The sequence below is a fragment of the Erithacus rubecula genome, assembly GCF_903797595.1.
Source record: "Erithacus rubecula genome assembly, chromosome: 11".
Lineage (NCBI taxonomy): Eukaryota > Metazoa > Chordata > Aves > Passeriformes > Muscicapidae > Erithacus > Erithacus rubecula.
In genome coordinates, this window is record NC_136663.1 from 20,811,144 (window position 1) to 20,824,941 (window position 13,798).

Here is a 13,798-nt window from a genome sequence, read left to right on the forward strand (position 1 = left end):
GTAAGTGGGGTGCCTTTCTTATCCTTCCTGGGCTCAGACTTTCTGTGATTAGTCAATCATATCATTGCTCTCCAGCTCAACCAGGGTGTTGCCTCCATTACATTGCCTCTGCTCTTCTGGAGTGAAGTTGGCACAAGAGGATAAATGGGCAGTGAGGCCTTGGGTTGGCTTTAATGTCTTGGAAAGCTGAGCAGATTACTTTTCTGTGTCTTGGCAGAATTTTTGTGTTTTGGGGAGGTTGGAGAGTTGTCTTTTTTCAAGTTGGTCTATGTGAATTTCGTTTTAGAACTCAGTGGGTGGGGTAGAAATCTGCATGGTGAGTTTCTCTCCATAAAAGAATTTGGGATTAGAAATGAATGAGTATCTTCTAGTATAAATATGATGCTGTCTGGTGAAGAAACAGATGCCTCACTCTGGCAAGTAAACAATTGCCTCTAGATGCTATAGTATTTAATTGTACAGATTCCAGTGTAGCTGAGATCTTGCTAAAGCCCAGGGTGAAAAGGCACTTTCTCTGATTCAGCTCCATCCCTCAGGCCTTTCCTCAGAGGCTGATGTACATCTTAAACAGCCTCTAGTAAAGGTGTGTTTGCTTTCAAATCTTGCCCTGGCAGAGTGTGTCACCACAGCCTTTGCCTTGCAGTTAACAGAATTAAGGACCTCTACAAGGTGTCTGTGCGCATTCCCCCGGACAATGAGAAGAGCAACCTGATCAGAATTGAAGGAGACCCACAGGGGGTCCAACAGGCCAAGAAAGAGCTGCTGGAACTCGCTTCCCGTATGGTTAGTGGGATGTGGTGCCCCGGAGGCCACAGAGTTTGAGCTCTTGTGTTCCCTAGTAACCTTCTGGTAGAAGTGTGTGCCCCTTGCCCACTGAGCACTTGGATCTCATGACAAGTGCAAGTTCCTCTATTCCCTTGGAGATCCCCTTCTCTGTCACCCTAGAGTGAATTATATCTGAAGAAAAAACATTGATGACAAGTAAGCTGTCAGGCAGTAAACTGGTGATTACAATTATGTGGCTCTCCTGATGAACACTCCATGTAAACTCTGTTCTCCACAGGAAAATGAACGCACCAAGGACCTAATCATTGAGCAGAAATTCCACCGGACCATCATTGGGCAGAAGGGCGAGCGGATCCGGGAAATCCGGGAGAAATTCCCAGAGGTGAGGCCTTCTAGGACATGAGGGCTTCAGAGGACATATTTCCTACATTGGTAGTAGACACATGGTCAGTAAAGTCATAAATGTAGTGTCTCTGTGAATATGAGAAATGTAGTAATGGTATGTGTCTGTTCTAATACATGGCCAGAGACTGCTGACATGGTTACCTGCTTCCAAATGGGAAAGAAGATGTGCAGGATCCCCAAAACCTTTACACATGCCTGGCATGACAATTCTTGTATTTGTTTGACTGTTTCCTGCAGGTTATCATCAACTTCCCAGACCCTGCACACAAGAGTGACATTGTCCAACTCAGAGGTCCCAAAAACGAGGTGGAGAAGTGCACCAAATACATGCAAAAGATGGTGGCAGACCTGGTAAGGGAGACATATCTGCTGTTCTCTTTTCCATTTCTGGCTAACCCTGGAATAGAGCAGAGCTGTAGTGGCTTGGCTAGGGCTGACACACCTCAAGATGAGGGAACTGTGGACATTGCTCTATGTGTATGGGAGTAGGCAAGTAATATCTTTTATTTAAGGGCTATAGGAGAGGGTACATGTCTTTGCTTATTCTTGGAAGTGTCCCATATGGAGAATTCCGTGGGTCTAAGCCTGTTGTCAGAAGCTTGTTTGTCAAGCTTGTTCCTGGGATGGGGCCTCACTTGCCAGGATGGTGAAATCTTCAGTGTTCCCTTCCTTTCTCTCTTAGGTTGAAAACAGCTTTTCTATTTCTGTTCCCATCTTCAAACAATTCCACAAGAACATTATAGGGAAAGGAGGTGCCAACATCAAGAAGGTGAGGTATCTTTCCTGTCTTCACTGCTCATTATGGTGACTGCCTGCAGCAAAATCTCATTCAGTGGTCTCCTCTGATCTCATTGATAATGCAAAATAAAACCTCCAAGGCCTTTTTTTCTGACATGGTACACCTCTCAAATGATTTTGGTTTTGGTTTTTTTGTGGCAGATCCGTGAAGAAAGCAACACCAAAATAGATCTCCCTGCTGAGAACAGCAACTCAGAGACAATTGTTATCACGGGCAAAAGAGCAAATTGTGAGGCTGCTCGCCATAGAATTTTGGCTATTCAAAAGGAACTGGTAAGTGAAACAACTGGCCTGTGGCAGATGGGGACTTGAAAACATAAATATAGGAGGTACAGGGATTTAAATATAGAAGTGTTTGTAGTGGGGCACAGCAGGGAAGAGACAAATATGGATGTCAATCTGTTCTTGACTCTTGAATCCAAAGTTTGTGGCTGCTCATGTGTTAGCAGTGGCCTGTCCCAATTCCCTCTGGTCAGGCATTTCTCACGCAAAGCTCCTGGCAATGTGGCAGTTAGAGGGCAAGCAGAGTATGTGCAAATACATTGCTGTAGCTTGACTTACACCCCATTCTGTCCTGCTTAGGCCAACATCACAGAGGTGGAGGTCTCTATTCCTTCCAAACTCCACAATTCCCTCATTGGCGCCAAAGGCCGCTTCATCCGCTCCATCATGGAGGAATGTGGTGGAGTCCACATCCACTTCCCCACAGAGGGCTCTGGCAGTGACACCGTGACCATCAGGGGCCCAGCCCAGGATGTGGAGAAAGCCAAGAAACAGCTGCTACATCTGGCAGAGGAGAAGGTGAGCCTTGCCTTACAGGGGGAGGAGCAGGTTGGTTTGACCAGCTGTTTCTTTTTGGAGGTTGAAGTAGTTCCCTCTGTCTGCATGGAAACCTTTGGCATCAATTGAACAAATCCTCTTTTGAGGGATTTGAGTACAGTTTGGATGATTAAAAGAAAGCTGTACTTCCGTCCTTGTGACAATGAGTTCTCTCATGGGTAGAACTGTCTGTAATGCATCCCTGGCCAGACTGATGATACACTCAGAGTTAAGGCTCCCTGCTTCTGTGGTTTGAATGTTTTTAGGTAATCAGCACTTCTCTGAAACAGTTTGCTCTGTAGATCTCTGTCACTTCTTTCTTCATCTCTGCATTTCAGCTCCAGTTCTTCCATTTCACTGTATATATTCAGATTTGAGAGTTTCTGGTTACATTACATTGCCCTGAGTTATGCTGACTGACTGGTCATTTTAATAACAAGCTTTCTGGGGTCAGCATGTGAACATGTTCTCCCTGGGAATTGTTTGGTTGCCTCTGGGAGCCTGGTGTGCAGCAGTCAGTTAGCAAATGATTGCATTGCCTTTTGTGTGGGTCAGACCCTTCTCCTAGTGAAGTCTGTTCACATTCTCAGTGGTCATGCTGAGTATACAGTTAGTTTTTTGGCCCTGAGAACATCTTTGGAATAGTATTTTTCATTTAAGACATTGTGTACCTTTTTTACTTTCAACCATGCACTGCATCTACCTTGCTTTTGCAGCACTCTGCATGTGGGTGCAGGTAACATATCTAAATGCTGACTGTTGGTGCTGATGGATATTTTCTATTTATTGACATGCTCCACGTGTCTCTGGCTCCTTTCAGCAAACAAAGAGTTACACTGTGGACCTCCGTGCAAAGCCAGAGTACCACAAATTCCTTATTGGTAAGGGTGGTGGCAACATCCGTAAGGTGCGAGACAACACGGGGGCTCGCATCATCTTCCCCACCTCTGAGGACAAAGATCAGGAGCTGATCACCATCATGGGAACAGAGGAGGCTGTCAAAGAGGCACAGAAGGAGCTGGAGGCTCTCATCAAGAACTTGGTATGAACTTTTTCTGCTTTCTTGCCTCCCACTGTGGCAGGGTGTAACAAGCCAGCATGAAGGACCTGCTTGTCCTAAAACTATTTGCTGCCCTTTGTGGGAGGTCAGGAAGATTGTTCCTTACCTTGGAGTGAGGTTGTAAACTGATTGCTGTTGAGTGCAGCCAACTCATGCCTGTCACCAGGACAGGTGGGGTTGACTGGCTGTTGTGTGTTGGCAGGATAATGTGGTTGAAGACTCCATGGTGGTTGACCCCAAGCACCACCGCCACTTTGTCATCCGTCGAGGACAAGTTCTCCGTGAGATTGCCGATGAGTATGGTGGTGTGATGGTCAGCTTCCCGCGCTCCGGCACCCAGAGCGATAAAGTCACCCTCAAGGGTGCCAAGGACTGTGTGGAGGCAGCCAAGAAACGCATCCAGGAGATCATTGAGGACCTGGTATGTTGTAGAAAAACTGTTTCTTCTGTACTTTATTCCTTCAGCAGTGTCCTACTTGAACCTGCTGTATGACCAAGATTTATGTGAACAAGTCCCGTGGTGGTTCTTGGGTTTGAACCTTTGCTGTCAACATGCAGGGTCTGCAGACTTTAGGTTCTGGCTCCAAAATGGCAATGCTATATGAATTAATTTCCTCCTGTGACAGTCTTCTTGGTTTTTAGGGGTGGAAGTAGGAGACCTCACTCCTTGATACACATCTAGACATTAAAAAATTGGGGCCTTCTTGTGCCTCTTCGTGTTTGGCCTTGGGCAGTGGTTGTTTTCAGGGGTTTTCTGCATTGTTAGTATTGGCTTTTGGAAGCAGTCAAGTGTCCAACCTGCTCTCTTCCCTTCTCTCCTTATTTTTTTTTTCATTTCTTCTAATGCTTCCTCCTCTTCAGGGTATTAAAGAGTTTGAGCTTTGCTCTCAGAAGCCTTTAATGTCCTGAGTTGAAGGCAACCTTCTTTAAATCCTCTGCTCTTTTCAGAGAGGAACAATTCTAGGAAATGTTCAGTTCTTCCCCTGTCAGCCATTATCTTTTCTGACTCCTCTCTGTGTCCATTTTGGATTTCACCACTCACACAAGCATCCTGATTTCTGGTGTGAAAGAGGCTGCATCACAAGAGCATCTCTGCTTTCCCACAGGAAGCTCAAGTGACAATCGAGTGCACCATTCCACAAAAGTTCCACCGCTCCATTATGGGCCCCAAAGGATCCCGGATCCAGCAGATCACCCGGGACTACGGCGTCCAGATCAAATTCCCTGACAGGGAGGAAAACCCAGGTATGCCAGTGGGTGCATGTTGGAATGGCAGTTGGGATGGTCAAATAAGTGTAGTGTGGCCTACACACTGTACCAGTGGGCATGTTCTACTTAGAATTTATGGAGAGAACTGATCCCTGGTGTTCCTGCAGTGTCCTTGAGTCTGGGCTTAGCATCAACCTTGTCCTATTGGGAAGGGGACAGTTTCAGGAGGTCAAACTGCAGACTTGGGTATTATGAACACATTGTCACTGCAGAGTACAGGGAGGATAAGGACTTACCCTGACTAAAAAGGCTCTGTGGGCTTAGTGAGGCTCTCTCTGAGCTCTAACTGGTGGCTGAGCCTTAGGATCTGGAGGAGAGGGAGATGATGAGCAAGGAGGGGGCTCTGTGCATTGAACACAAGGCTTTCCATGTTTTCAGCCCCTGTTGTGGAACCAGCTGTGCAGGAGAATGGTGAGGAAGGTGGGGAAGGCAAGGAAGGGAAGGACACAGATCCCAGCTCTCCGAAGAAGTGCGATATCATCATCATCTCTGGCCGCAGGGAGAAATGTGAGGCAGCAAAGGAGGCGCTGCAGGTGTGTGGCTCTCTCAGCCCCTTACCCTGTTAAGGTGATGCTTGGATTTCATTTTTGGTGGTGGTAGTAAAAGCTGCTCAGTCCAGGTGCAGTGCAAGTGGTCAGTGTTGCTAGCTGTAGAAGGGGTATGCACTGCTCAAGGGATGCCCCTCTGCTCTGTGACTTAGCCTGGCAGCTTGAATCATAGTGCCTGACTTTGTAATTACTAGTGCTTGTAAGCAGCCCTAACAGCCCTAAAAGCATGACATGATTGTTTTAATGGAGCACCACTGAGAAGAGGAGAAGCTGGTTGAGACTGAGTCATTCCAGGTTCAGCAGAACTTGCCATGCTTCTGTAGGGATGTTTTTCAAGGCTTGCTAGACTGAAGCCAAGGATATGAAAAAAAAAAAAAACCCTATCCCACAGGTGGGTTTTCAGATGGCTTGTTTCAAAAACATGCAACAGGTGATTTAGGTGTCAGCTGTCCTCTCTTTCTGTCAAATTTGTGTCCTGACTACAAGGGAATGTACCTCTGTTCAGCAGCATGTTCTTTGGGCAAATATACAGCAATCTAGAAGACAGGAGAAGTTTTTCCACTGGTAAATTGTGCTTCATCCCCTGCAGGCTCTGGTTCCTGTCACCATTGAGGTGGAAGTTCCCTTTGATCTTCACCGTTACATCATAGGCCAGAAAGGAAGTGGGATCCGCAAAATGATGGATGAGTTTGAAGTAAGTTGTTGCCCTTCTTTCCATCTCCTCTGTCCTGGAGAATCTATAAGTGACCATGTTGGGGGTTTGGACAGTTACAACATGCTCAGGTCTGCCGTGGAATCCAAGGCTCCATAATAGGAAAATGATCCCAGTGTGTTTTGGACCCTGGATCCAGGGCTTGGTAGGTTTCGTGCTGAAGCTGTACAGTCAGTGTTGATGTTGTGAGTGTTGCATGACTTGTTTGGTGTCTGCAGGGATTCCTCATCAGTCTGAGAGTTGTTTTCCTCCTGGGCCGTGGCAAACAGCTCTGCTGTGCCTACCAATTCAGAAGAATTCTCCAGAGCCTCTGGGGCTCATGCAGTTTGGCTGCAGTCAGTGTTGTTGAATATGTATTTGTTTCCTGCCTCTCTAGGCCAGCACAGGGGCTGAGGAAACAGAGTTCTATTCAGAAATCATCTAGAAATGGTCCCAGGCAACTGACTCCAGGCTTGATGCCCTCCAGAGGTCCTTTACAACTTCAGCCATTATGTGGTTTTTAGGCTGCCTGTGTGAGAGCTGATCTTGGTGTTAGGGGACACCGAGAGCTGCCAGCTTGCAGTCAGAGGCATCACAAGTGATACAGAATGAGCAGTGGTACAAAATGATAATTGCTGTTTGCCACTCAGGTGAACATCCAGGTGCCTGCTCCTGAGCTGCAGTCAGATATCATCACAATCACTGGGCTGGCTACCAACCTGGACCGTGCCAAGGCCGGGCTCCTGGACAGAGTGAAGGAGCTGCAGGCTGAACAGGAGGATCGGGTAAGGCCTGTGCCTGTTCTTCCTTCCAGCCAAACATGGCTTCAGCCTCTGGGCACAGACTCCTCTCATCTTTCAGAGGCACCTTTAGCTGCACTGTGGGTGTGGAATGGTCATAAATGGGTTACTCAAAGGTAGCTCATTTACCATGAATTGACAGGAGAGTTTGGGAATGTAACTGGACAGCCTGAGTCTCTCTCACTCCTTCATGTACTTTTGAGACTGGTGGGTGGGAACCTCCCTGTGCTGCCAGTCTCTCTCTACCTATCCTCACTGAATCCTTTTCACAGCTCTGAATAATAGGTTAGGGAGGAGTTGGGTCATTGTTTGCTCTTTGCTGTTCCCCCTGAACTTGGCAAAAGCACAAGGCTCCAGTGGATGGATGGCTTGGGTGCTCAGGCATCTGTAACATGGATCTCAGAAGCCAGAAGAAATGCTGTGACTTGAATGGACATGACTGAAGCAGCCAGGGTGTGTTCCCTGTTCTCACTCTGTTTCTCCTGTCTCAGGCCTTGCGAAGCTTCAAACTGACAGTCACTGTAGATCCCAAGTATCACCCGAAAATCATTGGGCGGAAGGGAGCAGTGATCACCCAGATACGCACAGAGCACGAGGTCAACATCCAGTTCCCTGACAAGGATGATGAGAGCCAGGTGAGAGATCAACAGAGTGGAAGGATACCTAGTGGTTGTCTCAGAGCATCTTCTCAAGTGCTCTGAACTCTCTCCATTGCCTTTGGATAAGGTGGATGGTAAAGGGGGTTAGCAGGGAGAAAGCTTGCTTATGAGCTTGGTCTCTCACACATCTCTGTGCCCCAGGCCCAAGACCAGATCACCATTACTGGCTATGAGAAGAATGCTGAAGCTGCCAGGGATGCCATCATGAAGATTGTTGGTGAGCTGGAGCAGATGGTTTCTGAGGATGTGACCCTGGACCATCGTGTTCACGCACGCATCATCGGTGCACGTGGAAAAGCCATCCGCAAAATCATGGATGAGTTCAAGGTGAGTACTGGGGCAGTGCCACACAGCTCAGGCTGGGCCTGGGCAGCCACCTTCTCCTGTGTAGAGAGCTTGGTGCTGAATGAGGCTTACTTCTTGTGGTTCTTGTGTTTGTGCCTGTTCAGCATCTTCAGCTAGAACAGACATGAAAGAAAAGCCAGTGCTGCCCTGCTCACCTTCAATTCCAGCAGCATATGAGCAACATCCCTGGCTCAGGGCACCCTGGTATGCCCAGGATACCTGGGCTGTCTGGACACCATAGGCAGACACCAGCTGAAGCATCCCCACACCACCTCAGCTCTAAGTCTCATTTCTCTGGGAGCTAGGCCAGGAGATTTTCCTGTTTTGCTGGAGCCCAGACAGAAGTGGAACCTGGGAATGCTTCCTTGCTGCTCTGGACTAGCCCTGCAGGCAGACTGAGTTCTGTCCCTCTCTGGAGCCCTTTTGTTTGGTTTCTTGCAGACAGGGTCCCAGTTATCTTGAGAGGAAGAGATGTGGTGTGTCAACTACTCTGATTACTGGAAGTGGGCAGCCAGGCCTCTTGCTGGGAGGCTTTGCAAGGAGGCTATTCCCAGACCCCCAGCTATTGAGCTTAACTCAGGGAATTCCTCTAGGCCACTGTGAATCCCTTGGCTCTGGGAATTGTGGTGTATTCTCAGGGCTGTGGATGTGGCAAAGTCAGCTGGCTCTGGGAAGATCAGGGATCTCTGCTCTGATAGTATATGGCATCAGCAGCAGGCTTTATTGCAGGGGCAGCAGTGAATCTGAATACTCAGGAATGGGATTTTGGAGACTTGCATTTTGGCTGGGCTCAGTTATTGAAACAAACTGATTCTCAAATGAGGAGCCTTTGGGTTTGGTCCTGTCTTGTTTAGATTTCTGTCATCCATCTGGAAGGCAGGGTGTGAGAGCACAGTGCTTGTACATGGGTGACACTAGGCCAGCTCTCTAAAGCAATTGTCAGCCAGGATTATTCTGTGGCAAACACAGAAAGCTCATTGTGCTTTGTGGTGGTGGCTCAGTGGTAAATGTGCTTGCAGCAGTGTGAGGACACTGTGGAAATGCAACCCCTCTCCTACTTCTGCTGCAGGTGCTGCCCAGAAAACAGTGAGCTTCTGGGAGTGAGAGCAGCAGGGGCTGCTAGAAAATTAGGGCCTTAATACAGATTGTTCTGCTTTCCTCCACAGGAAACTGGGCAAGCTTTGGGGCCAGCTATATGTGTACCTCTTCACCCCTCAGTGTCTGAGCTGTGGAGGTCTGAAACAGACTTGTGGCTGTGAACAGACAGTAATTAGGGCATCAGTGACAGTGATCTGTGCTTCCAATGACAAGGGTCATGGGGAGTCTCTGGCATTTCAGATGTGCAGATATAATTCTTGTGCTGTTCCTTGTGTTACAGGTGGATATTCGCTTTCCCCAGAGTGGAGCTCCTGATCCCAACTGTGTGACTGTGACAGGACTCCCTGAGAATGTGGAAGAAGCTATTGATCACATCCTGAACTTGGAGGAGGAATATGTAAGTGTTCAGCAAATCTGTGATGGGGCTTAGCAAGAGCTTCCCCTGCCACAGAGTTGGATGTCTAAACTATGTCCACATGGCATTTTCTTCCACTTTCAATTGGAGAAATTGAGCCCTGTGCAAGTGATTGTCAACTTCCACTGCAGCTGTCCCTCAAACCAGCTGGACTGCCTCTCTCTTCAGGAGAGTACAGTGAATGAGAATGCTGGGACACCCCAGGATGTGCATGTTCTTGCCTTGTAGCAGCTTGCACCAGTAAAAAGTTGTGGCCCTCAGACTAGTGCAGACACACCATTTTTGGCCATTGAAGAGCAGGCTGGTGAGCTTGAACAGGTTGCAGTGTGGTGAGATGGAGGGATGGATATTTTATTTCACTTTGAGGAGCTCTCCAGATCCCCCCTCACTGGTTGTGTTACTGCAGCTTGCAGATGTGGTGGACAACGAGGCAATGCAGGTGTACATGAAGCCCTCCTCACATGAAGAGTCCAAGGCCCCATCCAAGGGCTTTGTGGTGAGAGATGCCCCCTGGACCTCTGTCAACACCGAGAAGGTGAGTGCTGTTTGTGCTGCTGGCTGGGGGCACAGGGTGTGGGGACTCTTCTGTCTGTGCTGGGGACACAGAGCACTGTCTCTTCTTGGTGACAGAGAAAACAGCTTTTTGCTGTTCTTTGTGGCCTGAGCAAAGGCCTGGACTCTCCTGTCCAGCTTTCAGAGCACTTTCCCAATGTCTTGTCCACTCTGGCTGTAGCTGTGTGGAGCTGTTGGGGAATGGGGGATCCTTATCAGAAAGTGTCCTTCCAGGTTATGTTATTTTCAGAGGTAGGGATAGGGACTTTGAACTCTTGCTGCAGCTCAGAACTGACTCAGTGTTTCCAGCTCTGAGCTGGGACAAATGACAGCTCATCCTCAGTGCTGCTGCAGGGCTGGCCTGACCCTGCTGCAGTGTCCCAGTTACTGAGCTGGGACCCTTGGAGCCCATTGCACCTTATCTGCACCTTCCTCAATGTCACCTCTAGATGTCCTGGGGCCACAATGATCCTTTTTGTCCCTTCCCCATTGTCTCTCTTCCTGGGATATGCTGATTAGCTCAGGGCCTCACCATGTAAGCTTGCAGCAGGGCAGGAACTTAACTTGTTCCCTTTTTGTTTGCTCTAGGCCCCTGATATGAGCAGTTCTGAAGACTTCCCCAGCTTTGGGGCTCAAGTGGCCCCCAAGACTCTTCCCTGGGGACCCAAACGATAATGACCTGGAAGCAGAAACTCCTCCAGCCCGCTGACCTGACACTAACCTGCCACAAATACTTCCTGTCTGAAATCTGATCCAGCGGCTGGAGCACAAATCAATTGTCCCAAGAGGTCTCCTAATGGTGTCTGGAGTGCTAGACCCCATCCTGCTCCCCTCAGCTATCACCGTGTCTAGGACCCACCCTCATCTCTTGATGGATATTCTTTCCTCCTTTGGAACAAGACTTCCACTCAGATTCAAACACTAAATGTGTGTGTTTTTGTTAGAAACTTCATAATTGACTCCAAGTGGCTAAGATTTGCAGCTTCCCAAGCGCTAGCAGAGCAATCTGCTCTCTTGAGCATGTCTGACTAGGCATTCTCGCCTTCATTAGGAGACCTCCTTTACTGTGGCTAGGAATCTACTTCCTGTCTCATGACCTCAGGAAATAAATTTCCTTGACTTTCTAAAGCCAAAACGTTTGCCCTCTTTCCTTTGTGTTTATCCCAGGCCTTACCTTACCTTTGTAGAGTGCAATCAACTTTTTTTTCCTTTTAACTGCCAAAAATTCATTTAATGCTGATAGCTGACTGTGGGGAGAGCTTAAAATAATCTATAAGGTCAGAAACCTGCTTTTTGAAGAAACAAAACCTTCAATAGGCTGTAGAGACAACAGAGATAGAAGGGGCCAGGACAACATACGGCTGCCCTGGTCAGGAAAACACCGTGAGCGCATCCCTGCGCCGCACCAAGCACAGCCCAGCCTGCACACTTGGCCAGTCTTCCAGTGCTTGATGACAGCCCCCAGTCCTTGTTCTCCCTTCCCAGCAGTGTGAGCAGCCAGGAGAGGCAGCACAGCACGTGGCAGCGTGGCTGGATGAGAGGTTTGGCTGGGCTGAGGTCACTGCTCAGGAGCAGCTGGTGGGACGCACAGCCCGGAGAAGCTGCAGCCTGCTGTTAGTGCTGCAGCAGCTCGGCATGAGCAGCAGTCACACCGTTCCTGTTGCCTTCTTTCTACCTCAGACATCAGTATGATGGGGGCCTCTTGATGGTTGTGGGTTAGCAGCTACTCCAGCTGTCTCCTGGGCAGCCATAGCAGAAGCCTGGAGGAGAAGCAAGAGGAGCCTTGTGTCCCTGCACGGCTGTGAGAGCTGCCTCAGAGGGAAACAGAACATGATGATGCTGAGGCAAGCTGTGAATCTGTAGGACTGCATGCTGAGCTAGCACAGGGCTTGGCCTCAGTGTCTTGGTTGCAGCTGTGCCCTAGCCCTGGGCTGCAGAGGTTGTGTGAGCCAGGCTTCTGCTCCGACAGCATTGGGGATTGATGTGTGTGCTGAGCCTTCCTGAGACCTCCATCATGTGGTAGAGGGTGATCCATGATCTGTACTCGGGGCCACTTGCATCTGGGCCCTGCCACAGCTTGCTCAAAGAATGTTGTGTCAGCTCTTCCAACAACTAAGAGGAAAACCACATCTTTATGGAGGGAGGTGTGTAGCATGGGGTTTTTGTGCCCCCACTTCCCTGTATCAGTCCTACAGAGCTTGTAGTCTGAGCCGTTCCTCTGTCCCAGCTGCTTCAGCTCTCGGACAAGCAGGAGTCCCCAGCCTCTCTTGTCTAGTGCTACTGACAGAGCACAACTGTGGCAGGCTGAGCTCAGCTGCCTTGCCTTTCCCTCCTTGGGACAGGCCAAACATGCCGATGCTTTTCCTTCCTGCGCCAGCTCTTCTTGGCAGAGACTGCTATGCAGAAGTCAAACCAAAACCTCACAGTGCTCTCCTTTAGTCTGAGACCAAGTGGAACAGACCATGGCCCGTTGTGGGGTGCCTGGTTGCCCCTGAAGGACAGGGTGGCCTTGCCTCCAGCACGGGAGAAGGGGAACTAGGGTGGTACCTTCCCATCTGCATCTGTCAGGAAATGGTTAATGCCCTGTAGCTTAGGTCTGCCCTGCATCACCAAGCCTGTCACCCCCTCCTCCTCTTAATCCCCTGTGCCCTCACCAGTTGCACAGCAAGGCTTGAGTCACATCCAGGGCACTCACTGCCTTGGGCTCATGCCCCACAGCCCAACCTTCCACTCTAAAGAAGGTCATGAAGTGATTGTACCTAGTACTGTCCCCCAGCACCCTCCTTCAGCAGCAGACTGTGGCATGTGTCCATTTCTTCTCTTTGACGTCTTCCATATTGTACGTTTCCATAGCAATGATCCCTTGGCCTTAACTTTGGAATTTGGAGACTATATGCAAACATGTAAAAAGGCTCATGAGTATGGATGACACTGGAATTTTATAAATTCTAAAATAAAACCTGAAACAGCTTGGAGTGTGGTGGGTATTATTTCTGCTGGTGGGGTGAGATCCAAGACAGCCCATGCTGGGCTGGGTTTTGCCAGGGATTCGAGGATTTCAAGTTTGCACACCTGAGCCTTTGCTGTGGTCATGCCCTTGAAGGGCTGGGACTGACATGGCAAGAGGTGGGTCCAGGGAAGGGGGTGAGAGCAGGAAAGGGGCAGAGGCTGTGCCCTCCTGCTAGGGAAACACAAACCTGCTTGTCCCCAGGCAGCTGCTGGCAGGCATGCTGCTGGTGTAAGGGAGGAAGGGGAGGCATCAGCCATGGTCCCTCTTGCTCAGCTACTCTGCAACCAGAGCCCTTCAGGTACTGCTCACACTTCATCTTAACCTCCACAGCCTCAGAGTGCCAGGTTCCAGCCATGCAATCACACATCCAGTAACCCAAACGCTGCAAGTGGATGGGAGGTGTGGGTTGGCTGCCGTGGTGAGTCCTCACCCCTGCCCCAGCACCACACCCTGGCCACCCAGTTGTGCTCAGCAGGTGATGATGAAACCCGAGCACAGGGCCAGCAGCTGCCAGTCGGGTCAGGCTGCCACCCTGGTCCCTCT

The 13,798-nt window shown here is 49.3% G+C and overlaps 1 protein-coding gene across 2 annotated transcripts in view; it reads left to right on the forward strand.

The window, feature by feature from the left end:
- The window catches only part of HDLBP (high density lipoprotein binding protein), a 38,553-nt gene extending 25,338 nt beyond the window's left edge, over positions 1-13,215 (forward strand). For both annotated transcript variants that reach the window (XM_079314813.1, XM_079314814.1), the window contains exons 12-28: positions 644-783; positions 1,064-1,168; positions 1,429-1,542; positions 1,874-1,960; positions 2,131-2,262; positions 2,572-2,790; positions 3,629-3,850; positions 4,071-4,289; positions 4,975-5,113; positions 5,516-5,670; positions 6,275-6,379; positions 7,027-7,161; positions 7,668-7,811; positions 7,977-8,162; positions 9,559-9,675; positions 10,100-10,228; positions 10,834-13,215. In XM_079314813.1, coding sequence (XP_079170939.1) covers positions 644-783; positions 1,064-1,168; positions 1,429-1,542; positions 1,874-1,960; positions 2,131-2,262; positions 2,572-2,790; positions 3,629-3,850; positions 4,071-4,289; positions 4,975-5,113; positions 5,516-5,670; positions 6,275-6,379; positions 7,027-7,161; positions 7,668-7,811; positions 7,977-8,162; positions 9,559-9,675; positions 10,100-10,228; positions 10,834-10,920 — 2,435 coding nt within the window. In that variant the 3' untranslated portion in view covers positions 10,921-13,215. The remainder of the gene's footprint in view (positions 1-643; positions 784-1,063; positions 1,169-1,428; positions 1,543-1,873; positions 1,961-2,130; positions 2,263-2,571; positions 2,791-3,628; positions 3,851-4,070; positions 4,290-4,974; positions 5,114-5,515; positions 5,671-6,274; positions 6,380-7,026; positions 7,162-7,667; positions 7,812-7,976; positions 8,163-9,558; positions 9,676-10,099; positions 10,229-10,833) is intronic.
- The last annotated feature ends 583 nt before the right edge of the window (positions 13,216-13,798 follow it).